The sequence below is a fragment of the Melanotaenia boesemani genome, chromosome 21, assembly GCF_017639745.1.
Source record: "Melanotaenia boesemani isolate fMelBoe1 chromosome 21, fMelBoe1.pri, whole genome shotgun sequence".
Lineage (NCBI taxonomy): Eukaryota > Metazoa > Chordata > Actinopteri > Atheriniformes > Melanotaeniidae > Melanotaenia > Melanotaenia boesemani.
Window position 1 is genome coordinate 22355503 of NC_055702.1, and position 27254 is coordinate 22382756.

Here is a 27254-nt window from a genome sequence, read left to right on the forward strand (position 1 = left end):
TACTTTTATTCAACATGAAACTGCATCCATCCTTCAGTCTGTCAATCCATCCATCCATCGCTTACACTCACTCCTAGGACGAATTTAGAGTGACCAATTAACTTAGAATTCATGTCTTTGAATGGTGGGAGGAAGCTGGAGTACCAGGGAAGAACCTATTAAAGGGATCTGTTGACACCAGCCCTGGAGGACCCTAGAGGACTGCTCTATATAATTTATTTTCCACAGTTTTTTGTCTTTTCCATATTTCCACATCAAACTGTGGAAACGGAGAGAAGCTGTACCATTGTTATTAAAGTAGTGGTAAAGAACTTTATGAGATCAGCAAACACTCTCAGGGCCTGTTCCAGAAAAGGTTCAACTGAATCATTTGAATATTAAATTATTTTGTTGATGCTCCTTGTCTGCATGACAATAACGAGACGGTTACCAGCTCTTTGATTAAACATTACGAGACGTGTGTGAGTTTGCGTTGATAAGACGAGACTGGATGAAAATGTTAGTGGGTGGTCTGTCCAATGTTCAGAATGCATGACATTTCTGCCTGTTGTATGTGTAATCTGTCTGCTAAAAGCTATCTATGGACATACTGTCAATATAATCCATCAGAAAGAAAAACAGAATGCATTGTAGAGGGAGACAGTGGTAAATGTGGCCACCAGCAGCAGTGAAGTATAGCACGGCAGCCCCATATGTAAAACAATATTAATTATGATCAAATGTTTTACAAAACGAAGTATAAAGCAACATTTGTAGGCTTGTTTGACATATACGCTAAATCTAAACTTCAATTTACACAGTCTGAATATTTGTTAAAAAACAAACAACACAAAAACAAAAAATAAAAAACAGAAAGGGGGTAGATAAGCCTGAAGCGATGGAGTAAGTAAGTAAATGTTTATTTATATAGCACCTTTCAAGATAACAATAAAACAGAACACAAACTAACACAATAACACAGAGAACATAAAAACAAATAAAACTAAGTAAAAGCAAGTTTATAAGATGTATTTTTAGCTGCTTTTTAAAAGAGATCATGGAGTCCACAAATCTCAGGCTGAGAGGAAGGGAGCTCCAGAGGGAAGGAGCCACGGCTGCGAAGGCTCTGTCACCTTTTGTTTTCAGCCGTGTTGGCTTAACAACCAGCAGACCTTGATCACGTGATCTCAGGGATCTGCTGGGAATGTAGGGCTTGGATATATTCAGGAGCTTGGTCATGTAGTGCTCGATAAGTTAAAACCAGAATTTTAAAATGCACTCTGTAATAAATGGGAAGCCATTGCAGCTGGATTAGGTATGGAGTGGCATGAGTAAATTTGGAGGATTTTGTTATCAGGCTTGCAGCAGCGTTCTGAACTACTTGGAGAAGGTCAAGAGATTTGTTTGCTTAAGCATGTCAATCATCTCCATATCAGATGGTGAAACAATTGGAGTCAGCTTGGCAATTTTTTTGAGATGATAAAAACAAGAGCAAACAAGTGATTTTATATGAGCCTCTAAAGACAGTGCAGGGTCAAGAATTACCAATTACCAAGGTTCCTAACTGAGGGCTTAATAAATGAGGCAACTGGGCCAAAACTCTCAGCTATCTTAGAGAAAAATCTTTCGGGGCACAAACAAGGACCTCAGTTTTTGCATCATGTTTTTTTGTGTTATACTTGAAAAACACAACTATAACCTTATCATTTCATCTCAGTGGGTTAATAAAGTCTCATTTTATTTAATTTTACTTCACCTCAACTGAGCAACTACTAGTAACAGCAGCTTACGAAGAATTAAAGTACATTATATTGTTGCATTCTGAGTCAATACAACCACAAAGATTCATGGGAGCTCATGTTGTTGGCAAAAACAGACCTTGTAGTGTTGTGTTAGCAGTTAGCTAAATGACAGTACTCATTGTCATGTTAACTCTTTATTGGTCAAAGAACCATATTTGTAAATTTCATTGGACATGCAAAATGCTTTTACATAGTAATCCATGAAGTCATAGAACCACACAGATTTGTCCGCACCAATCATTAAAGATCAGACTTCATTTTCAGCATAACAATTTTAAAAAACTGTTAGTTTGACCACTTACTGCTGTATAACTTTTGTTATTTTAGAAAAAAAGTATCTAAGTTTTAAGGTCTCGTCATATACTCCAGTATTATAATGACACTCTTCTCTTTGGCTGAAAATGTTAATTCCCATGTATTTCAGTGAGTGTCTGATGAAGGGTTAATGTTAAGCTTTGTTATTAAGTTCTGGTTTATGTTAGGACTGAGTCTGAAGGGTTGTGCAGAGATCAACAGTTCCTCCTTCTAATATCATAGCTGGTAATATTAAGGCATGCCAGCCGAGGCAGTTTGCTGTTGTCTGTGTCACAATGTGGGTGATGATTCGGCTTTCTTTATGGCCACAAAACCTAGACACCTTACAGCCATTAAGCTAACCATGAACTTGTCTGTATACCAAAGTATTGTGTAGTCAAATATGAGGCCATGTGTCTGACAGCAAAAACTGGGTTAGGCAACAAGACAATGAGCCAAAGCACCTCTGCAAGCCAACAATACAAAGGCTGAAAGAAAAGAATTACTGTGTTGCAGTGGTCCAGTCAAAAACCAGAACTCAACCCTGAGTGAAATGTATTGGTGGGACCTTAAGAAACCTGTGCAGAATCAAATGCTGCAAACCTCAGTGAACTAAGTTATGTTCCTCCATAATGTGAGATTCTGATAACATCATGCAGTAAATGATTTATTAGGTTATTGTTCCTAAAGGTGGGTGTACAGGCTATTGAATCATCAAGGTCATATGGGGATAAATCCATCTAATTTTAAGATCTTGTTAAGACCAGGTGGTTTCTTAATATGTCCTCACAGGTAAATACTAACTGAAAAGGAGTGCACTTTGTTTTTCACATAATTGTAGTTTAAAAAACACAATTAAAAGCAGCAAATTCCAACTTTTAAAGTAGAAACACTGTTTATTTGTGCTGGATTTTTTTGGTTTTGTCTTAGGATGTGCTTATCAGTAAAGCAGATTATATTATTAGAGTGTGGAGAAGGCCAGCTCAGCCATAGTATTCCTGCCATATATAGACCAGTTAAAGAACATAGTTGTGATTTGTGTTTCTCTTTAGTATTACGATGGTGATGAAGACCCAGGCCAGGTGGGAGTTGATAGAGCGGACCGATGTTTTCTACGCTGGAATAGCTCTCATGGTTTTGGGCACTCTACTGGTGGTCAGCAGCTTCATCTCTCTGGGCTTTACTGGAACCTTTCTAGGTAAGTTTTAAACAAAGTAGATGATATTAAAGAGACTCTGAAGCAATTCACTTCCAGAGACTATTTAATTTCCATATGAGTATATTAAAAAGTATGTTGAAATCACACATATATATCCTGTATGGCTAAGCATTTGTGTAGTTTAAACAATCTGTCTTGTAATTGTGGTCTTACCCCATGGCCTCGGGAGACAATTTGTGAGATTTATAAACTTTTATTAAATGCAAGTTGATCAGTGGGCTTGTGGTAGACGTATCAGTCAATATTCCATAATAACAGCTTTATTGTGATACCATTTAGTTGTTAGCCACATTGTTTGTATCTACTGCAGTGTTCCATGTCTTAGTCTGCTCTTGAATATGGTAATCTATCTCAATATGACAAGGGATTACTGTCAAGTTTAAGGGAAACTTAGTGGTTCTGACCATGTAAATGGTGGCTTGTTCAGCACCTCCAGGATATTTTTTAATAAGCTATTCTGACAGCTATTGGATGAATTACTGTAAAGTTTCTTAAGCTTTCGGCATGCTAATACGCTTACCTACAGTTATGAAAATAGTTTGCAGAAGAAGTTTAAATAGATCCTGACATTTCTTAAGAATTACATAAGCAGTACATTTTCAGAATGTTAATAGATTTAAAGACAGTATGTAACTTTCGGACCTTAAAAAATCTGGACTCATTTGTTGGCATAATAACATCTACTATGTGCTTTTCTGGAGCTGTCGCTGCCTAACAGCGTCCCGAGGCTGAGAAACCGCACTATAAAACTTATGCCTCGTTCCGTTGCAGATGAGTTTTACTTTATGTACTGTGTCACATTATAGCATGCGGATATAAACACACCAGCCGTTTGAATGACTGCCATTGTTCCATTATTAAATGGAGAGGAAAAGAAAGAGAGAAAAGGAGTGAGAAAAAGCCCAAGAAAATCAAGGTGCAGTGGATGTAAGAACCCAAATTCAGGCTGACGAGGCAGGAGGCAGAATGGTGCAGAAGTTAAGGTTTTAAACTAAACTAACAAAGATGAAGACTGGGGAAACACAGCAGGTCCATAACAATGAACTGACAGTTTATAAATGAAACCAAGGGTATATATACAGAGGTGAACTAACAGGGATCAGGTGACTTGAATGAACAAAATCACGCCAGGTGAACTAACACGACAACCAGAAAGAAAAACAGAAGACACGAGGGAAAACCTACAAAATAAGACAAGGAAAACAGCTAAACATGACAAGTCTACAAAAACCTTAACCAAAAACTCACAGATCCTGACAAAGAGTCAAGATTTACTGTCTGGAGAGTGCTGACAGTACAGATAGGATGCAAGGTAAATGCTGGATTAGCCATCAGTAAGGGTGCCTCATGCACCCTGAAATGTAAACACACTCATGGAGCAAGTTAACATGAGTGTGCTAACATTCTGAAAATGTTAGCACGCTTATGTTAACTTTCAGTTTGGAGCATGCTAACATTAGCATGATAAAATTCTGAAAAAGTTTCGAGTTCAAAGTTTTTAATTGTGCCAAAGCCCAGTCATTGACATCCACATTTATAGCCCCTTTGGTCTCCATAGCCTCGTTTCCACCAACAGGTCTTGCTTGATAGGGGTTTGGTTCGGTACAGCTAGATCTGTTCTTTTTGCAAAGCAACCATAACCTTACCCAGTAAGCAGCATATCAGCTGGATAGTGATAGATGTGGGGAGTGGTAGCCTAGTGGTGACAGGGGCGGGCTTGGGTCTGGAGAACCTGGGTTTAAGTCCCCAGGCTGGCAACAGATGTGAACCACTGTGGGCTCTGAACAAGACCCTTAACCCCAACAAATGCTCCCCGGGTGCATGCGGGGAATCGCAGGGAAAATTACCATTTCCTTCGACCTATCAATAGATTGCAGTGTGTCAAGCTCTACCCTTTTGAGTCAGATTGATAAGATTGGGACCCTAATGGAAGGGTCCCTAAAAAGTTCAGTGGTTCTTGTCAGATATTCTGGTACTCTTCCCAGTTTTTACCTGTAGAAATGCAAAAAATGCATACCGACCCATGCCATACTGAACTGGACTCGGTGGTGGACACAGGGCTCATGTCTTTAGTTATATTTTTCACCTTCTATATGTAATGGTACACTAATGTTAGCAGCACATCATAGGCAGAGACAGAATTGTCTTTAGATAAAGAAAAAAAAGTAGTTTTAGGATCACATTTGACTGGAAAGACATGAAGCCTATGTGGACATACGGTGCTCCAGCATGAAGAAAGGGAACTTAGCTCCAATGCATTTATTCTCATTGTATGCAACACAATTTTTTCATGTCTTTAGTTTTAGCACATCCATCTGCCTCTGAGACAAACATGCTTGTTTTTCTTTCATGAACAAATCCAGTCATAATTTCAAATGAACACGAGCACATCATAGACACGGTGACCATTTGCCAAGTACTGGTATCTCGTTTCTAGGTCAGTCAACTGACTGAGTCATTTTCAAGATCCAGACTGATTGTCTCAGTTCCTCCACATCTCTGTCCATCGATAGGCTGAAATGCCATCAGTCTGTCACAGAGGAGAGACAGAAGGAGCAGCAGAAGGTGGCAGGACTTCTCTGCTTGTGTGTGAGCACGTGGGCAAATGTGTTTACCTACTTGTATGAGCAACCTGTGAACACATGCTAATGCATGTGCATGTGCACATGTGACCAAATTGCCCTTTTTATGCTACTAATTAGAATAAGACTTGGAAGTAAACTGCGACATGGAACTACTAACATAGACTGAAATCTGCTTAAATAGTCTAGAAGAAAAGATGCTGGTGCAAATGAGTCAATTATAGTTAATTAACGATTATTTACAATAACAGCCTTAATCTTCTTACCTGTAATAATAGTTTATTCAGTGTTAGCAAATTATACAACAGAAAGCATTTGTTTTCATTATAATGTTAAAAATGGAAAAAATATAGAAAAAAACATCTGAGACTTACTAAGTACCCCCTTTTTTAATAAATGAGACTTTAAAAAAAAAAAAAAACGAGACTTTCACTGTCTGTGACCATTTTTATGACTAAAGTGACAAAATACTCAATTCTGTTTGTGGACAATACAAACATGACTTGGAACAAACAATAACTTTAAGAAACTATTGATCAAAACTTTGACTCATCACCTATCATTGTTCTTAACTTTTGTACAAGCACACGAGTGAAGCAAATGTATTTAAACTGTTCATCTAAGAGAAGCAAAATATTTTTTTAAATGCTAATTTACACACACACACACACACACACTTCCCCTCATATTTTCCACAATTTTCTTTTTATAAAAGTTCCATGTATCATATTTCACTTAATTCCTGCCAAAGACTAATGAAAGATGGACTTCCCAATCATGTAGTTGATTGAAATTAAAATAACAATTACCATCGGTGCATAAGCCCAAATCCAAAATTCATATTGCATTAATGCTCTTCACATAAATAACTTATGGTACCATTAATTGTAAGTAATTTAAGTTGTGAAAAGTCTTGCAATCCAAACAAGTATGTAAATCATTAAAAAACAAAAAACAACAACAACAAAAAAACATAAAATATCTGGTGTTTGCTTTATTTTCAATTTGGTAAATTAACTAAGTACCTTAAAAAAGTACCTGTATAAAGCCAATTTGAACTGGAAAATCTTTGCAACTCTTACAGAAACCACTGTGTTTGACTTCTACCTGACAAACATTTTCCAGAGTGAGTCACTGCTGTATTCATTCATCATTTTCCTTTATGTGTTTGACATCGACTGCTCACATCCTACCACCATCATTGCCCCCACACTATTACTTATCTAATAAACCATATTTACCATAATTAACCATAATGAATAAGCTGAGTTTGGGGAGAAAAACTAAAACATTGTTTGCACAGGAAACTACAGTATAGTGTTTGTTAGCTCAAGGCTAAAGAAGAATGTCATCAGCAATGATCCCCGAGAAGAAACTGCTGCTGCCATGAGTCAATTTTCCAAATAATTTGGATTGAGGAGGATTATTCAAAAGTAGAAAATTTTTAAGACGTGTTTCAGTGTTTCTAGTTGTGGATGCTCCAACATTTAGCCCAAGGTCATGTGATGCGCAGAGAAGCTGCAAAAATAACAAGAGCTACGTCTCAGACTCTATTGGTCTCAGTTAGCATGTTAAATGTTAAAGTTCTTAGTGTAATTAGATAAAGACTGAACAAGTATGGCTCGTTTGGAAAGTACTCTCAGAAAATAAAGGAACTAATTGTACCTTTAGGGGAATGGAAGATTGTCACTGGGATGATACCCTAAAAGCAGTTACATACTCTGCAAGAAGCGAGAACTTTTTTTGTTTTGTTCTCGAGGCCATGATAAAATGACGTCATTTTGCTCTTGAGGACATTACTGGGAACAGCTTGCGGCTTGTTCTCGACACATTAGCCGAGCTAACATTCCTCTCATGATACTCTGAGAAGTATTGCGTGACTAGTTGGACATTTGAGGTGGGTGTGGTTAACGTGGAAAAGAATGAAGCGGAAAGTTGTGGATTTCACCTATCCATTCACGCTGAATGGATAGTTTTAATGAAGAGCTGATTGAGGTGGTGAGAAAGTACATAAATGTATACATTTATGGGATTTAAAGACACCACTGCATGCACAACCCCACCCTTCCACGGACAACGTTTTTCATTAAATATGAAATGACCCAGTCCGCTGTTCATTGCACATAAAAACTCAGACATCCGCCTGCAGAAATCCCCACCCCGCCGCTGACAAAGCTTCTCATTGAGTATGAATTGACCGAAGTTTTTTCTTGTTCTTGCAGCCTCTGGAACAAGAAAAAAGTTCTCGCTTCTCGCGAAGTATGTAAGAAGCTTTTAGGGTACTGCTGTTGTACCCTCAGCAGTGGGTACTTAGTTGTACTTTCGCAATTTGTACCTATTAAAGACCAGTATTGTACCTCTGAGAGCTGTCTTGTACCCTAATTTAACAATACTGATTTTTACGCTGACATGTTCCTACTCCAACACACCTGATTCAAATTAATGAACTTCCTCATTCAGTTCTTTGCAGCCTGTTAACGAGCCATTCATTTAATTTAGGTGTTAAAATACGGTTACATCCAAAACATGCAGGGCAGGGGGTCCTGAGGACCTGGATTGGGAAACACTGGCTTAAGGGATGATGTTTATGCAACTTGTGACAGCACCATGTTTCCTTTTCCATTAGCCATAGTATGAAAGACGTATAACTGAAGATATGACCTGTGGGTGTGGGTTGTGATTTGATTTGCCTGATTGGCTCTATATTAATCTCTTGGAGTCACTGTGACCTGATGACTCATACTGATAGCACGGGGGTAGGGACAAAGATCGATTTTAAATTAAATTATACTCACTGTTAAGATACTGGCCACCTGGCCTGGGATTCAAACTATTCTTACATCCTCCTGATTAGGCCTACTTTTTGAACATCACAACTACCACAGTACAATCAGTACTTCTCAGGAAATCTGAGTTGCCCATTTTCATAACAAATAAATAATGAAATTACAGTGACGCAGGTGAATAGAAAAATATATTTTGCCTGACTCTCAGATGTGAATGGGTTACCAGTCATCAGCCAGGAGGTCAAAATTGAGGTTAGCTTGTATTGTTAAAGGCCAGCTACAGCTGGTTTTCTACTGAATAGCAAACAGATTTGTTTATATAATCTCTTTTTATCACACCCTACCTGTGGTGTTTAAATGTGCATACATAACTAAAAGTGTTATGTAACTTTGGCATTTACAGGCTTTTTTTTTCCAGAAAACAGGGCCAGTAGAAACACATGTGTAATTCAACAGGTCGGTTTTACGTGCTGGAAGTCTATGTTTGTATGTGTGTGTGTAAATATTTGGATGTGGAAGGCATATGGAAAGTACTTAAATGTGCGTGTCCTGTTATACTTATGTCCCAAAATGGGTCAGATTATGTTTGTGTGTGGGCACAAAACTTATTACATAGCAAACCAGAGTAAGTCCTCAGGTTACAGTGAGCAGTGTCCTAGTTCAGCTGTCCCCAACATTTTAATGGAACACACACAATGGTTTGACATTCAGCATTTGCTCAACATGAACCGTATCAGACAAGTATGTTACAATTATTTACTTACCTTTAACTAAAATGATTTTTTTGGTCAATTAATTGCTTGAGTCTTTAAGTTGTTAATGTGTTAATTTAGATTTAAAATTTTAAAGCAACACCCCATAACTTTCTAACCTTAAAACTCTGTTTGATACACCGACATTCATTATGCACACTCCCGTAGCTGTTGTTTTCCTGCAGCATCTTGAAGCTGAGAAACTGCACTTCATTAAGGGATACAATATTGGCTCTTTTGTGGATATCCGATATGCCGATATTTTACAACTCATCGATACTGGTATTGGCCAAAAACCAATACCAATACCTAACCCTAACCCCTACAATAGCAATAATTGCCCCCCACATCTATTGCAGAGATTACTCTAATTCCATCTGTTGTGGAATTAAAATATAGCATTATTCTGCATACTCTTTGTCATGTTGGCCTTTTGCCTGCTGACTTTAAAAACTTGAAAATGATGTAATATTAGCTCCTTGTACAAAATGAGAAAAATATTTCACTTTGTGTTATGTACAAGTTAACTGAATCATGACTATGTTTTAAGATATGTGCAGGTAAGACGTGTGCATCGCTTTCTTCCTTTAAGCAGACTTGGATCATGTTCTTTCAGCGCCTGTTATTTTATCGGTTAATTACATTGATGGAATGGCCGATATCCAATATTTTATTTTGAAGCCGATATCGGCCAAAACTGATATCAATACTGATATTGTGCATTTCTACTTCATAACTTTTCTTTCTGCTAGAACATCACATCACAGCATTTTTTTGCTTTATGACCCCACACTACACACCAACAGCTGGATATGAAGTGAGAGCTGTTACAATGGATAAAATATTTTTTATCATATTTTGGTGGCTGTGATCGCACAACATTGCATGCTATCATGTGTAGCATCAATATTTACTTTTGTAAAAAAAAAAAAAGCATGTGATGTCACCTATTCTGCACATGTGGGTCACCTCAGGGCTGTGGACTGTTCACGCTGGAGGTCACATTTTAATTATAATGTGAACATCCACACAAAAAAAGCATATCTTCAAAAAACTTGTAATTAATTAGGCTATTAAGAAGTGCAGTGTACGGCGTTTGTTTCACCAAGGTCATGACTCATATAAAAATACCATTACATGATATTCAGATATTATAGAAATACATGTTGCTTCTAAAGTCTATTGTCCAAATCCACACTGATGTTGTTAGCAAGCTAAAAATCTAGCTTTCAGTGGCAGTGAATGCCACGTAAATTTCTTTTGTAGCTTTGCTAGTGGAAGGGGAGAAATATGAGTTTGCTTAACATGAAGATGTAGTTAGTGTTTTTTTGTTTTTGTTTGTTTTTTTTTTTTTTGTTTGTTTGTTTGTTTTAATATGAATACCTTTTTTATGATTAATAAAAATAAATAATTGAACAAGCCAAAAAAAATTACCTTTTTGTTGATGTAAAGCACACTTAACAAACTTTTTTGGCTCTGGGGATGTTTGACAAATATGTGGATGTGAACTTCCAGATATTCTTTCAGCAGTTTTAAAAGAAGTAATGTACGGAAGCTGAGAGCGGCTGTTATCGGTTATTATTCTTTTTTTAATAGCTATTTAAAAAGTAAATTTTCCAGTTAAGAAATTTAATTTTCCTTAAGATAACGAGCTGATTAGGTGAGCTCAAAAGTAAATGCGTGATCAAAACAGACCCCCTGACATCTGAAGGAAGGGGGTCTGTCATGGTGCATATGTGTAATTATGTGAAGTAAAATCAAACGTATTGATCATGGTTGGTGCTTGATCTGATGTTGTAAAGAACAGAGCTGTACTGCTCTGTGCCCCTTGGATCCATCAGCTGCAATGCTGGGAGAGAAGATAATGGCTAAGCTATCATCCCCTCCACCCTTTGGCTTCCATAGAAAAGTGATTTTTTCTCTTGTTTTTTTGGAAGGCAGCAGTGGCCACTTGAACATACTGACAATTTTGCTGAGAAACTAATAGTTAAAAAATAGTGTTTCCGACCCATTCACATTCCCTTGATTAGAGCAGATAAACTAGGCTAGTAGTGTCAGAAGCTGGTGCCAAAAGTTAAGTTAATAACCTAGCTTATGCTACCACCTTACAGTATTAAACTGTGGAAGGCCCACTAGCTGCTAGCTGGGAACAAAGAAAAGTATTGACCATGTGTCTTCTTTATAAATGGAAACAGCTGATCAGTTAGGACTTCAAAGTTCACTCCATCAGAACATTGTTTAAAAAGTGCTTCCCTAACAGCTCTTTTCAGGAATATGATCCAATTGAATTATCATTATGAAATCAAAATTCATGTACCAAAATTACACATTCTGTTCCTTTATGCAACAAAAAGTTATGTATGAAGTAAAAAGATTATCAAGTTGAGAGAAATAAAACTGCTTCCACGGTGAAGAGTTGAAGAGCTCTGTAGCCTCAAAGCCTGAAGAAACTAACTTTGGTACAGTAGCTGATGCTGATGCAGCTGCATCACATACCATAAAGAAATATGGTGATCACACAATATCTTTTGGGCTTTAAGCAGATCACTAATTATGCAGATACCATTGCTGACAGAACACTAATGAGACAGAAGAAGTGAGTGATGATAAACAGGAAAAATGAAATTCCTCTGCAGCCAACTCAGCTGACATTTTTACAAAAATAGAGACTGTTAGACTTCCCTCATTAATGTATGATTTTCAGCTTTTCAAGCATAATGAATGAAAGGTTTGCAGGTTAAATTAGCAGGTCGTTATCGAGGCTGATCTGGTACTGACTCAGAGGAGTGAAGTGAAATCTCGCTGCAGTGACAGCTGACAGGAACACCAGCTGAGCTGAATGATTCATTTGCTTATCTTGCAAATGATACTGCACCTAATTCTGAGTGCTATTGTTGAAAAATGTCTCCGAACCTCATCTTTTCAGCATGGCTGTACTTAAAAATCATGCCAAGAGCTGGTTTAATGTGTTTCATCAATGTATGATGTTATGGAATTTACCTTTTGCCATTCTTGTTTTTGGAGGGAGTTTTAAACTCATAGCACTTAAAAACAGCTGCCTAAGTACATTTCACACTTTAGTGCCTTTCCAGGAAACAGCTCAGAGCTGAAGTTGTCAGGAGCTAGCCTAGTAACACTTGTTTCTGAAGTGTTTGTCAGCTGTCGCCATTGGAAACGCACAAGAGGCATCACTTTAAAGAAATACGTCCAAAAAAACCTTTGAAAAATCTGTCATCAAAACTTCTACTTCTTTACACAAAAGTAAGATTTAAAGCACTTTTACAATGATTCTACTGTAGAGTTTTCACATGGGGTCCTAATGCTTGTTGACATCAGTTACCACCACATGAGGCGTGGCAGCCAGACAGGGCGCCATTCACAGGCCTGTGTTGTGCCAAAGTCATGTTCCCTGGTGATGCATCTGCACTCTGTCTGTCAGTTTGTCGGGAACTTGTGAAAATGATCTTCTCCTTATAAACATTCTGAAATCTGTCTGGTAAGAGTTCAAAACAAGACATCAGTGTTGGAGAAACCATGGTAACGGTGTGATGCAATCTAACGAAAACGACACTGAGTTCCAGTATACAAAGACTGTTGGGTCAGGTGTTGCACGTCCTACCAAATGCAATTACTGAACAGTAAAAACAGTAAAATCTGTCTGATTTTATACCTGTTTGTGTTAAATAGAACCAAACTTCTCCTTGTCAGTATATTCCAGCATTAATCCAACCTTTGTGGTTATTGTTAATGTTTCAGGTGACTACTTTGGCATCCTCATGGATGAGAAGGTGACAGGTTTTCCATTCAATTTGATAGAGAACCCAATGTACTGGGGCAGCACCGCCAACTACCTCGGCCTGGCACTCATGTAAGTCAGTGTGTGTTTCAATTTAAGAGAAGTGAATGGTCACTCATTACTGAATGGTTTTTAGATGTAACTGAGTTTTATTTAACTTCTTCTTTAAGAAGCCTATTTTTTTCTGCCTCCAAAAAAATTTACCTCAAATACTGCAAGAACTGTATGTGTAATCTTGCTCTCCAAAAAAAGCTGAGCCATGTGAGATTACCATGAAAGTGCCACGATCAAGATATACCAGATATACCAGAAGATACATTTTCTACTGTGTTAGAGTAAATTCACCTAGAACACAGTGAGAAATGTAAATAGTTTTCTCCTCCTAAAAGAAAATCCTATTACGTTCAGTAAAACCCAAATGATAGCATCCCGAGTCATCTAGAATGAGTAAAGTAATGTCTCATGAGGAACTGTGCAAAAACAGAAGGTAAAAGAAGTTAATCTAAGCAGTCGTTACACAGGTAAACATCTCAGGAAGCCATCAGCTGATTTTGAGTATCAGCATCTTTATCGGTGGTCAGAGTCAGGAGAATCCAGGGATAGCTCCCAAATTACCAAAGCAACACCATGAGGATGAGAAAGAGGTGAACCCTGAGATGGTATATCATAGGAAGAGCGAATACTTGTGTGAGGGACCGAGGCCAAGGATGAAGAGAGCACAGGAGGTTTTTTAAAGAAAAAGTCTTTTGACATTTAATTTTACCAAAAAACAACAAAAATACAAATTCCTAAATAAAGTTCTGGGCCCATAAAAGAGGTCAAATAAACAGAACATCAACATAAGGAACTGAAAACTAACTGACCTAACAAACTGACACACAAGGGAAACTATATACACTGGCTGATCAGACCATTTTGACACAAGAGGGAAATACATAACATAACCATCTTCAGCTAACTTAATAAACTTAATTCACAACAGAACTTAAACAATTTAGATTCATAACTCATTAGGGAAACAGAAATCTAAATAATCATACATTTACATAAAGAACAAACAAAGTAATACAAAACAATAGAAGATCTAAACCCCTCTCCCACTATCTTTTTGCAAGATGGATGAATCCAATTAGCCTGCAGCCTCGTCAATGGAGATCCACCTCAGCTGGGACTCTTAGCAGGCTTGGGCCTCCCACACAGCAACTTCCCCAGGAACTAGTAACTCAAAGAAAATGCATATTAACTGAAAATAAACCAAACAAGGTGACAAGAATGAGTCAACTAAAAGTGTGCACCCAATCAGTTAACCCCCCCTGCCAAACTTGCTAAGGAAAATGTGAAATATAAAGGAAAAGGTAAATATTACAAATAAAATGATTTAACTGAAAAAAGGTTACCAGACCAGGCTCAGTATGTGGCTGCCTAGGCGGCCATCACAACTTGTATTATAAAACCTTATTCATCTTCATGGAAACCACCAGAACCGCTATGAATAATTTTAAACAAAGGCACAGTCATAGGAGAACACATTTTTTTAGAGCTGGAATCAAACTTTTGACCAGAAAACAACAAAAGTAGTGACTTTTTTTTGGTTTACTACTCTTTGGATGCAAACTCCCTGAGCTTTTCCCACACAGTGATGAGGCAGACATGTACACTTGTTTGTGTGGTTTTGCTTGAAGCTGAGAAATTAACAGAAGCTCTGACAATCCTGTTCTCATGTTGTTTCTTACATGCCCATATCATTTCTTTGGGTTTTAATTGTGTTTTGTTTGGATGTCAGTGCTTGGTAGAGTCCTTTAATTTTGGTTCTTCTCGTGGTTTTGAGCAAAGATCTTCAGTACTGCACATATCTCATGTACAGGGGACTCTGGTCAAGAGGAGGTTAATCAAGTAGTAAGAGTTTTTTCATTAAACCCTACTTAGAAGTTTTATTTGAGGATAAATTAAAGTTCAGTAGAAACACTCCATCACCTGGGCGTTGCAGTGCTGATGTGCGTCAGATGGCGATCCAAATCAAGACAATGTACGCACAAGCTGCACAGATGATGAACTGTAGCATAAAAAAGGAAAATGTTTACTCCAAGTTGCAAATCACCCCTGAAAAAGGTGAGGAGGTGAAAACTTCTGCGTGTGCTCCCATCTCCATGACTACCACAGCAACGTCCCTCAGCATGCTTAGTTGCTAGGCAAACTTCTCAGGGTTGATGGACCAGCCAGCGATAAAAAGCTGTCCTCCATGTCTTCCTCTCCAGAGCTATTATACAAACCCAACTATTGGTCTTACCACATCTTTTTTTGCTTCTTCTAATGAATACTTCATTTTTCCATTCTGCATTCTAATCTTTGAATGATCAGACTAGTGATTGCCTCTTTTTACCGCCTCCTTTCACCTCCATACTACAGCCTTTCAGTGAGAGGCTGTGGCGGCCTCAGCCTCAACCTGCTCTACCATAATCATCCTTTTTTCTCTAATGGAAAAAAAAAGCCCCCATGCTGGCCACGACTTTAACATCTGAACTTAGACCAATGTGACCGATTATGTGTTTTGTAACTGAAAACTTTTTGAAAATATACAATACATACATCTCTCACCAAAAAGGCGAGAGTTGTTGGCCTTAAAAGTTATTGCCCCATAGCTCAGCACTGTGTGCATGGGTCCTTTAAATATTTTACAAAACTATACAAGTGGGGGATAAAAGAAAAACTAAAAATTAAATAAAAAAAATACTTGATTACTTCATGAAAACAATCATAATTGGAATTGTCACAAATGTAATAAAATAATATAATTACATTATAAATAAATATATATATAAATCATAAAAAGAAAAAAAAATGTATTTACCAGCAGATGAACATTATCTAAAACTGATGTCTGTATGAAATAACAAAGATTCCTTACAGCGTGCAAGAGTACAACCCTGTTGACTGTGGAGGTTAAGGAGCAGTTAATCTTCTACAGATAAGTACATTAGTTCCACATTTCCACAGTAAAGTAAAATAAACAATATAAACATAAAATTAGCCTCGTACATGCCTCATATTAGTTTGTTATCAAGAGGTTTAACTGTGATAAAAATATAACAGGAAAATTCCAGGATCTTTCATCTTGGTTCATATTTTTCCTGCTACTTGTAAAATTCAAACCCAGACTCAGTTCCAGCCCTGTGTCACTTACCACTAAAGAACTATAATGTAATATGATGCTTAATTAAAAATGCCATTTTCATAATTGTTGGCTGTGCTCCATGCGTAATCCTCAGCTAGCATAAATAGAATGTGTTTAAACCCTTCAGACGTTTCTTGCTGCAAGTAAAAATGCTTAGGTAATCCTGCAGTCATATCATTAAACACACAAAGAACACTGGAACATAAGGTGGGATAAAACTCACCCCTACTGTGCTAATCAATCCCTTCCACAGATTAGACCTCTTAGTTGCCTCATTATGTGACCTAGACAGATAAGCTGGCACACATTCGCAAATGTACTTAAACTATTACACTTACACAAGTTGGACATGTGTTGCATTATCAATAAAATAGGAGTATAAATAGCCACATAATCCATTGTTGTGGTTAAAATTTTCATGCAACACAGCTCCAAAGAAAGAATGCAGCAACAAACTTGTGGAGTAGTCCAAAAAAAAAAATGGTCTCTCCTTTTTAACACAAGAGAAAAAACAACTACTAGTTTCATGCTGTGCTGCCCTTCCTATGGAACAGTGTAACATACGGAGACCCAAGGGACACAAGGAGATTTTTATCCTTTGCTTTACCTTGCAATACTTTTGTGTTACCTCACAAAAAAGGGATCATCTGACAGATGCTGATTACACAAGAAGCATGTGTCTGCAGACCCGGACACACACTTCTACTGTTGTTTTTATTGTCGTCAGACTCTGCCAGAAACAAGCGGAATAAGACTTTTCTGCCCTGAGTGCCGCCTCCCCCTGACGCGGGCTGTATCTGCTCGGTCAACTGCTGGGAGTATCTGTTGTGAACACGCATTGTTTTTGACATAGAAACACCAGCAGAACTCGTAAACAAACCAAAGTAATGTAAATACTCAGTGACCAATGTCAAAACAAAACATACAGCCATACATGTTCAAGCCTGAATCAGACCCCAAAACGAGAGTGAACAACTCAGCAACCCGCATCACCTCAGCACCCTTCAGCACCTCAGCAACCTGCAGCAATTCAGCACCCTGCAGCAACTCAGCACCCTGCAGCAACTCAGCAACCTGCAACAATTCAGCACCCTGCAGCAACTCAGCAACCCGTAGCAACTCAGCACCCTGCAGCAACTCAGCAACCTGCAACAATTCAGCACCCTGCAGCAACTCAGCAACCCGCATCACCTCAGCACCCTTCAGCACCTCAGCAACCTGCAGCAATTCAGCACCCTGCAGCAACTCAGCAACCCGTAGCAACTCAGCACCCTGCAGCAACTCAGCAACCTGCAACAATTCAGCAACGTACAGCAATTTAGCAACCTGTAGCAACTCAGCACCCTGCAGCAACTCAGCAACCTGTAGCAATTCAGCAACCTGCAACAACTCAGCAACGTGCAGCAACTCAGCACCCTGCAGCAACTCAGCACCCTGCAACAACTCAGCAACGTGCAGCAACTCAGCACCCTGCAGCAACTCAGCACCCTGCAGCAACTCAGCAACCTGCAGCAACTCAGCAACGTGCAACAATTCAGCAACGTGCAGCAACTCAGCAACCTGTAGCAACTCAGCACCCTGCAGCAACTCAGCAACCCGTAGCAACTCAGCACCCTGCAGCAACTCAGCAACATGCAACAATTCAGCAACGTGCAGCAACTCAGCAACCTGTAGCAACTCAGCACCCTGCAGCAACTCAGCAACCCGTAGCAACTCAGCACCCTGCAGCAACTCAGCAACCTGCAACAATTCAGCAACGTGCAGCAACTCAGCAACCTGTAGCAACTCAGCAACCTGCAACAACTCAGCACCCTGCAGCAACTCAGCAACCTGCAGCAACTTAGCAACCTGCATCAAATCAGCAACACGCAGCACCTCAGCAACCTGCAGCAACTCAGCACCCTTCATCACCTCAGCAACATGCAGCAACTTAGCACCCCGTAGCACCTCAGCACCCTGCAGCAACTCAGCAACCCGTTGCAACTCAGCAACCTGCAGCACCTCAGCAACGTGCAACAACTCAGCAACCTGCAGCACCTCAGCAACGAGCAAAAACTCAACAACCCATTCCAACTCAGCAACCTGCAGCAGGTAAGCAACCTGCAACAACTCAGCAACCTGTAGCAAGGAACGCAGCAGGTTGTAACTGTTTGGTAAACACTCTGCTTGCCAGCTGTAATCTGATATAACGTTGTTTACCATCCTTCACTAGCTTTATATATTTGTACATGCCCCTGTTAATAGGTGTACATGTGGGGAAATGTACCATAATGACAACATATGTATCTATTTCTGCTGCCAAGAAATAGATAAGGTTAACAGTGCTATTTGCTAACACTTTGATGCATTGTTACACTATAGTTAGCTGTATTTCTAACTGGTCATCTTTACAGGTGTGTTACCTGCTGGTAGCGATCAGGTAAAGTAAGTCTGATTCTGACTGAACTCGCCTCTCAGTTTTAATCACACTTAGACATCAAAACACAAACACAACACACAAACAACTTCTGGGGGCGTGTCATGTAGTGCATGGAGGGCGGGACTACTAATATGACCCTGCTCCCCGGCAAAATATGGTCACTGCAGTCTTTGGTGAAGACTGCTGGATGAATACAAACGTTGGTGCAACTGTGGCTGCTTCCCAAAAAGAACTCCATCCACTGCTGTCTAAAGGCTATTCCCTTCGGGAATTTGAACAAATGTAGCTTTCCCAGACAGCTGAAGAACTATTTCTTATGTGACATGTTGACAGTAAAAACGTTGTGGTGTCCGCAGTGTCTTCCACCTTACACTGAGCAGTGAAGGTGGGTGTGCCGTTCTACTCGGGAACATGCACAGTCTGGGAAGATGACCCATAACTCAGCCCCAGTACTGAGAGGTTAAAAATTCACACTCATGAAAATGAATGGAAATTGGAGTTTCTTTAATAAAGCACAGATAAATAATATCAATTGCATTAAAGCAAAGCATAAGCAGTCAAAAAGTAGCAACATGCAAATCATTTCTGATCACAACAAACCTCTGTCACAACTTACAACAACATACTTCCTGTGTTTACATGTGCGTGTTATGTGGACTTGATGCTGAGAGGGACAGATGCAGACCAGAAACACCTAAAGAAAATAAACAAAATAGCTTTAACAGGCTGTGCGTTTCTCGGATAATCCTTTTTTTGGAAGGGAACGCGAAAGATAAAGAATGTCCCCCTGTCTCCTAGGGGTCTCCGTAATAATGGACAGTCATATAATGTTTTTAAAATGTAGGTTATTGCAGAAAATGGAATAACTAAGTCTGGGTGTAAATTTGTTTTTCAGCTATTTCAGCTGTGCTGCTCCCGTAGGACTGATACATCCAGGTGTGGCACATCTGGCAAAATCTTCCTGAGGGATATGAAAGCATGCATGAAATATGGGAACATTTGCTCACCTTTTTGTTTTCAGAACCAAAGTGAAGCCGTCTGTTTGCTGGACTCACAGAGACAAATGGAAGCATGGCAGGGGCGGGACTTTCTTCTTTTGATAGACAAAAGAAAGTCGAAAAGATTTGGATCTCCCCAACAGGAGCTGGCTCATCTCAATTCCCCACAAAGAAAGCTCAACACAAATCACATTACAAAAGTGCCATGCGACAGTGGCAAAAATTGAACATTTTCTATTTTCATGTGTCACGTAGCAAGCCCCCCGTGTGCATGTTTACGTGAACAAGCGCTGTATTTCACATGCACGAATGTCGCTAGTCACTTGGCTTGAGGAGGGCAGCGATTTTCTCCTCCTTGCACAAGTTCCATAGGAAATGAATAGAGACGGAGTGACGTCGCCTCCCCAGCTGTAATAAAGCAGGGATTTGAAAAAAAAAAAAAAAAAACGAGTTATAAAAGTTTTACAGACCAAATTATGATTATTTTAAACATTTTAGTAGTCCAATGACAGGTTATGTTTTTAGCATTATGATGCTTAAAGATCTGCTTCTGCAAAAACGCTGGTTTCAAGTCTTTGAAAAATTCCAAAAAGATCACCAGTAGGTGTTATGAGTGTGCAATACTGCAAGATTTGGTATTGATCTGATGCCATGAAAATAAGGGGCTACTATCATCAGTACTGATACTTTTTAATATGACTGTTAAAATCAAAACATTAAGGCAAAGAGATTAATCTATGGAATTAATGGATTAATTTCAGATGTATAAATGCATGAACAACAAAGTTATTAAAACATAAAAATCAAACATGTAGGTGCTTTGTCACAACGGTGAACTGAATCCACCAAAAAACACTTTATCCTCCATATTTATGAAGATTCTGATAGTTTTCAAAGTTCACATTAAAGTTTCGATGTTCTCAGACAGCAGTGGTATTGATATTACAGATATTTGGATCCACCGCTAGTAGGTGACATTAATTAAGTAGAAGGCATACAAACTCAGGCTTCTACTCCGTCAGATATGCAGAGATGATGAACATCTGTTAAAAAGAGAGGACTCACTGTGTCCTGTATGAATATAGAAGATTAAATTAGCCTGGGTTATTTAATAGGACAAGTCTCCCTTGTTTAGCTGGTATTACTGAGCTAAATATTGAATATCCACAGGGCTTTACATGGAGTTTTGCACATATTTTGACTAATGTCTAACAATTTGTGCTTAGTATGTGCAGGCAAGCTTTGGGATGTATATGAATATGACATTAAGGTTTATGTGAGAAAAATGAAAGCAACATTGTAAAGAAGCAATTTCAAAGATTGTAGATAAAGAAGATCTCAAGTTTCACATGATCTTCTTTAATCCAGCTATTTAACTGTTCCCTCCTTCTCCACTGTTTTTTTCACAGTTTTTTTACAATTCCCCTCCAGTCAGTTTGCTTTATCCCCGTCACAGTAGCCCAGTGAATATAAGCGTGGCGAATTCTTCTCTTCAGTTGCATCATAAACCCTAATCATGTGTTAAGCTTGTGTGGTGAGCCGGCATCTCTGACCACCACTGAACAATGGTGCTGTGACTTTTAGAAGATCACTCTCTGCTCTGGGCCAAATCATGGCCTCACTCCCGATTTTGTGCAAGTCTGTTGCTTCATAGCTGTGTAATGTGTATATTGTACTGCTTCTGGAGGGTAACAGCAAAGCGAGAGTATAAAAATGAAAAAGTAAAATGCATCTTGAAGTACTTTTGTGTACAAAGAATGTATTCATGGCTATGTTTGACCCTGCTGCAGCTCAGTACCTGTGGTGGCTAAATCATTTTGCTTGTGATATTTTGATAAAAAATTAATAACAGCATTATTAAAAGCATCTGCATGACACTGTGAAGGTAACTTCTTTCCAGTGTGATCAGACGAATGTGTTCTCATATACAGTACTTGCATTTATGACTTGCTTTACTTCTTTAAGAACACTTAAATAAACTTACAACTTAAAGGCTTCAGTCACATTTAACTGCCTTAATGACCTTGTAACCTCTCAAAGCTCATCATTGATCAAACCAGTTCCACTTTATTTTATTTTATTTTATTTTATTTTCACTCAAGTGTGGATTTGCAACAGCTGGTGGTTTGATATAAATAGATTGTCTTTAAATTTAAATAAAACTAATTTGATGTTGTTTGGTAATCATAAGGGAAATGTAGAAGTAAAATTAATCACTGATAATGCAAGAACATAAATTAATTTAATTTAATTTAATTTAATTTAATTACTTGGTGTGATTTTAAAGCACAAAATCTTTTGGAAATTTTACATTAATTGTGTTTGCTTGAAGTTGGCATGGAGCATTGCTGTCTTCATATGGATATCATATGAGGACAGCAATATCATATGGATAAATCATGCAGGATAAAAATACCACACAAATATACTCTTAAAAATACAACCTTTAAAATCTCCAAATTTTATTCGTTTAAAACGGACCAAATATGTTCAGTGCTAAAAACAATTTACTTCCAAAAAAAATGAAAAATTTGTTTTCAGAAGGAGGCTATAGAAACGTCATTTTAAAAAGCAAAATGTCCGCATGTAAAAATTATATCTCATCTTACTTGAACAACTCTTTCACAATTTAAACTCAATGAATCAGGGAAGAAAAAATTTTGACTGATTTTAGAAAGATCTAGTGTCATGTGCTTTTTCCAATCATCCAAGTTAAAGTGTGTTCAATTTTCTCTTGTTTAGTTTTCCTTTATCTTCTTATTTTGTATTAATCAAGAATAATAAAATGTTAAAAGAGAAAAAAAATCATGTTAATATGTCACCCTTGATGATCTCGAGCTCCAAAGCTCCTGGTGTGAGAAAACCAATTCCTCAGCTAAACAGACAGGAAAACATGTTCTGGTCTCCATATTGACCTCATATCAGCAATAACCCACCGTACACCATAGTTTCAGTGTATAGACAACATGTTCTGCTCTCCAGTTCTTGCTCATCCCTGAGTTTAAAACCAGTTATCCAGGCAGCTGCTGCACCATCACAAAAGATGTCTGTGGTCTGACATTAGTTTTAACAGAAACCTCGCCCACACCAAGTTCCTGCTGCCCAGCAAGAACTATTTAAGTCCAACAATAACTTGAAATTATTGTGTGTTGAAAGTGAAATCAACATTTTTCAAGCATCTCTTCAAATTTATGTGAAAATTGACCCCTGTCTTAGATTAGACTTAGTTTTCCTGTTGCAACTTACCTGATTCAAATTAAATGGCTCTTTGACAAGCTATGCACAAATCTGCTAATGAGCCATTAATTTGAACCAGGTGTGTTGCAGCAGGAAGACATCTAAGACCTGCAGGATAGTGGGTCTTGAGGACCAGGGTTAGGGACCTCTGACCTAAAGGGTAAGCTACTGATCACAGTCTTCCCTGTAGAGTTACTACTGTTTCTGAGAAATTGTTGACAGTATAACTGATGATGCTTGGGGGTGCTCGCACTCTGGCACTTTTTAGGGTTAAGCAACCATGCAGATGCTTTTTTGTTAAAAGTGCAGGAAATCAGAGATACTGAGGAAGAAACTGCAGTTTGATATTAATCAGCTACACTTATGAACATCTTTCGTGCTGTTGCCAACAATGGCAATAAAGATTTATTATTGTCTCTTTGAAAAAGTTCTTCTATTCTAGTTATAATTGCTTGTGTCACTCTCCCACTTCTTCATGCGTAGACATTTAAAAAGAGGAAAGCATATTTCTTCCCACTCTCTAATTGCTTTGTATGTTTGCAAAAGGAAGGAGATTTCTGCATCACATTTTTCTGACACCTTCACAGGTTGTTTGGGGGTTAATGCTTAGATTTGTTTGGGTTAAGGTCAAAAGAATCATAGGATTTAAAGCACGTGCAACCTTCATACTGCCTTTCAATTAGAGTGGATATGCACTGGGCTGAATGGTATTGACCCAGTTTTTATTTGCTCATTTAGACAAACAGCCCCTCATTTCAGACTGTGCAAAATACATAATACTGGGAATTAAATATCATTGCCATCATGGTTTATTAGAAAGGGATCGCACGTTTAACTTAACAAGCAACCCTCGTGCTGCATGCCTCATAGTAACCAGATTTTGTAACACTGCACTTAAATGGGTCAGGTCACATCTCTGTTGGCTCCAACTGGACAGTTTTTAAAGAGGTGAGGCAGTAATTTTAGAAAATTACAAAAAGTATAAAAAAAGATGTTTTTTCCCTTGTTTTGGTGACATAATGTTCTCTCATATTGACAAAAATTCAACCTCTTCATTAAGATTTACTGGTTTTCTAAGTCTTTCTTTTTTCATACTGAACATATTCAAAAGTTTTTATTTTTTTATAGATGCATCAATACCACATTGTTTTCAAACCAATTACAAATACTTACATTTGAGTACATTTGTGTGACGCATCAAGTGGGTCATCCTGCAGCCATCCTCTGAGCTAAGGTTTGAAAAACAGTTGGAAACTTCGTAAATGATGTTTTTGGTGGATTTGGTGACAAGGCACCTACATGCCAAAAATATGCGTCTCTCACCAAGATAATTTAGATTTTAGTATGACATGAGTAAAATCTTTGTGTTACAAAGAATGAACATCTTAATTTCACTAATCTCTTTGCATTAACTTGTTAAGTTTGACAGCACTAGTTTTATCACTGTGGTATTAGGTTCTGTAGTATCAGAACACTTTTATGAATACTGAGTACGCACACATAATATCAAACCAATATCCTATACTGGTATCAGTATCGGTGTATCCCTAGTTTTAATATTTGCTTTTTTAACCGTTTCAGCCCTGTGACTTTTTTATGCCTCTGCTAAAAAATTTAATTCAACAAATTTAAATCAACAATTCTTCCAAATGAAATTGTTATATAGGCCATTTGTTCATATCCTTAAATATACCACATAACTGCAGCTTATAAATTACTGCCCCCTAAAAACAGCAGGAAGGAGTTCATATGAAAATTTCCATGATGCAGTGGATGTTATTCTCCAGGATTTCCTTTAAAAAAAATCTACATTCGTTTTTGGCCTCGCTAGGCTTCTGATTAGTTTTGAAAACACACTGACATTCATTATGCATATTTCCAGAACCATTGTTGCAGAGCAGCATCCCAAGGCTGAGAAATTGCACATTACAACTTTTTTTTCCAGCCTTGGGCATCACATGGCAGCTGCATTGCATGGCACCACGTCACATATGAGCAACAGAATATTAACACAACAACTAACACAGCAAAGAAAAATACAGGACATTATCAGAGGAAGAGAAGAAAAGAAAGAAAGGAAGTAACAGAGCAAGAGAAGAAACATCAGACTGACTTTGCTTAATGGAAAGAGCTCCATGAAGGACAGGATGCAAGGCAATTGCTAAATTAATCTTCATAAGGGGTGGGCAAAATACAAAAATCTGCCAAAGTCCGGCTTTAACAAGGCCCAAAATCTATACAGAAGCAGGAGGTGGGATTGGATGGCATGATGGCATGCAAGGGCATCAGTTTAAGACCAACGTTTTACAACTGATTAACTTCAGGATAGCCGTGGATTAATTACCATTGACGACTGATTCCAAGTTGTAAACACCTAGCTTTCAATCTCCCACATGCTAGGTGTTAAACCTTAAATTGCAGCCTCAGCACATGCATGCTTGTAATTGAGATGATACTTGAATTTAGAGATGCGTCAGTGAAACAAAAGTTCTTTTCTATGCTTTGTTTTACAATTCTCAAAATTCCCGCATAAAGGGCCAACAGGTTTTTCAGATTCTTCCATCCCCTTCGGGTCACAATTCTTCCAGGTTGAACACGATCAAGCTATGAGCTTTTCCAGAGCAAATCACCAAGGAAACGACAAAGATGACCTAAATATATCCCCCCATCCTTCATAATGAAGGCCATGTTTTGAGTGGGCCTACAGTACATGCAAATGTGATCAGTTGCCCAACAGGGTTGTCATGTACTTTACTAGATATCAGGGCTAAACCTGTTCACTTCCCCTCATATTTTCCACAATTTTCTCTTTATAAAAGTTCCATGTAGCATATTTCAATTAACTCCTGCCAAAGACTAATGAAAGACTCTCACATGCAGACAATAAATATATATATATATATATATATATATATATATATATATATATATATATATATATATATATATATATATATATATATATATATATATATATATGGCGTAGTCTTTCCGGTTGCTAAATTGAAAGGAAGAGACTAAACTGGAGCACTGTGTTACTTTGGCAAATACAGATTATGTTCCAGCACGGCACAATCAAGTCAGCCGACACTGACCAGCTTTGGTTCTGTAGTTATGACAGTTTGTAATGTGGGTCAGTGGTAAAAAGAGACTCAACACAAGGGCTGCTGACTCATGATGTCAGATTGGTGCATCTGATTCAGTGGGCCTCTCCGAAGCCAATGATGTGCATCATATCTGAAGTTAATGAAGGCCGTGAATAGAATCTGATTTCACCTATTACAGAACTGACATAGAAATAAAAATCACGAGAGTCCTACTTAAAGACTCTGCAGTTTACGTCCTGTCTTTCTGCACCGGATGTGAAACGTATGGAGTACCAGTGTTGTGTATTACACTGATACAGGAGAAGGATGGAAAACATCAGCCTCTAGACATTTACAACAATGCTGAAATTATCCTTATTGTGGATGAAATATAAAAGGTTCATAGATTCCTCTGAAAGTAGCTATGAAAATTGCTTAATGTCTGTATTTAAAACCACTCTCACCTTATTTCAATTCTTTAGAAGATAGTCAGTAAAGACTTGCCACCCATTCAAGAGTTGCTTTTAATAAAAATAATCATTTTTAGCCAGTGATAGCTTCCCCGTTCACCCAATTTAATTTATGTGTAGAAACTGAACTTTCAATCATATTTGCAGTACATTGCTGCTATACCTGGAGCACTGGCCCAGCCATTGTAGTTCCATCGCTGTAAAGATACCACTGTCATGCTGCTGGTCCATTTTTTCTTGAAGTTCTTTGTAATAATTCAAGGAATTCAAGGAATGAACCACTGAAATAATTATCTACATTTTCATTTTGCTCCATTATGAGGACAAAATGTTTGATTAGAGCACTTTTCATCTGTAAAATACACTGACATCTAATAAAAAAGATTCAGCGCTGTTCCAGATTATGCTTCAGTATAGCACTGGCATTGATAGAAAGTAAAGAATAATTTAATCAAAAAGCATTTTTAACTTGATATTTTGTTTTTGGTTTCATGTGATAAAGTGTGTGGGTTGAACGTATCAGAACACAATGAAAACGGAGGTAAATACAACCTCAGATAAAGAAATCTGTGGGATTATTATGAGTCATGATTTAAGTGTGAAAACTTAAGTATAACACACAGTTTTATGAGAATTAAGAGGATGAGTAGCATCCACATCCT

General features: G+C 38.0%; 1 protein-coding gene across 1 annotated transcript in view; it reads left to right on the top strand.

Moving 5' to 3' along the window:
• The window catches only part of pemt (phosphatidylethanolamine N-methyltransferase), an 87638-nt gene that overhangs the window by 45936 nt on the left and 14448 nt on the right, over positions 1-27254 (top strand). The window contains exons 4-5 of the mRNA XM_041974464.1: positions 3128-3273; positions 13171-13282. Coding sequence (XP_041830398.1) covers positions 3128-3273; positions 13171-13282 — 258 coding nt within the window. The remainder of the gene's footprint in view (positions 1-3127; positions 3274-13170; positions 13283-27254) is intronic.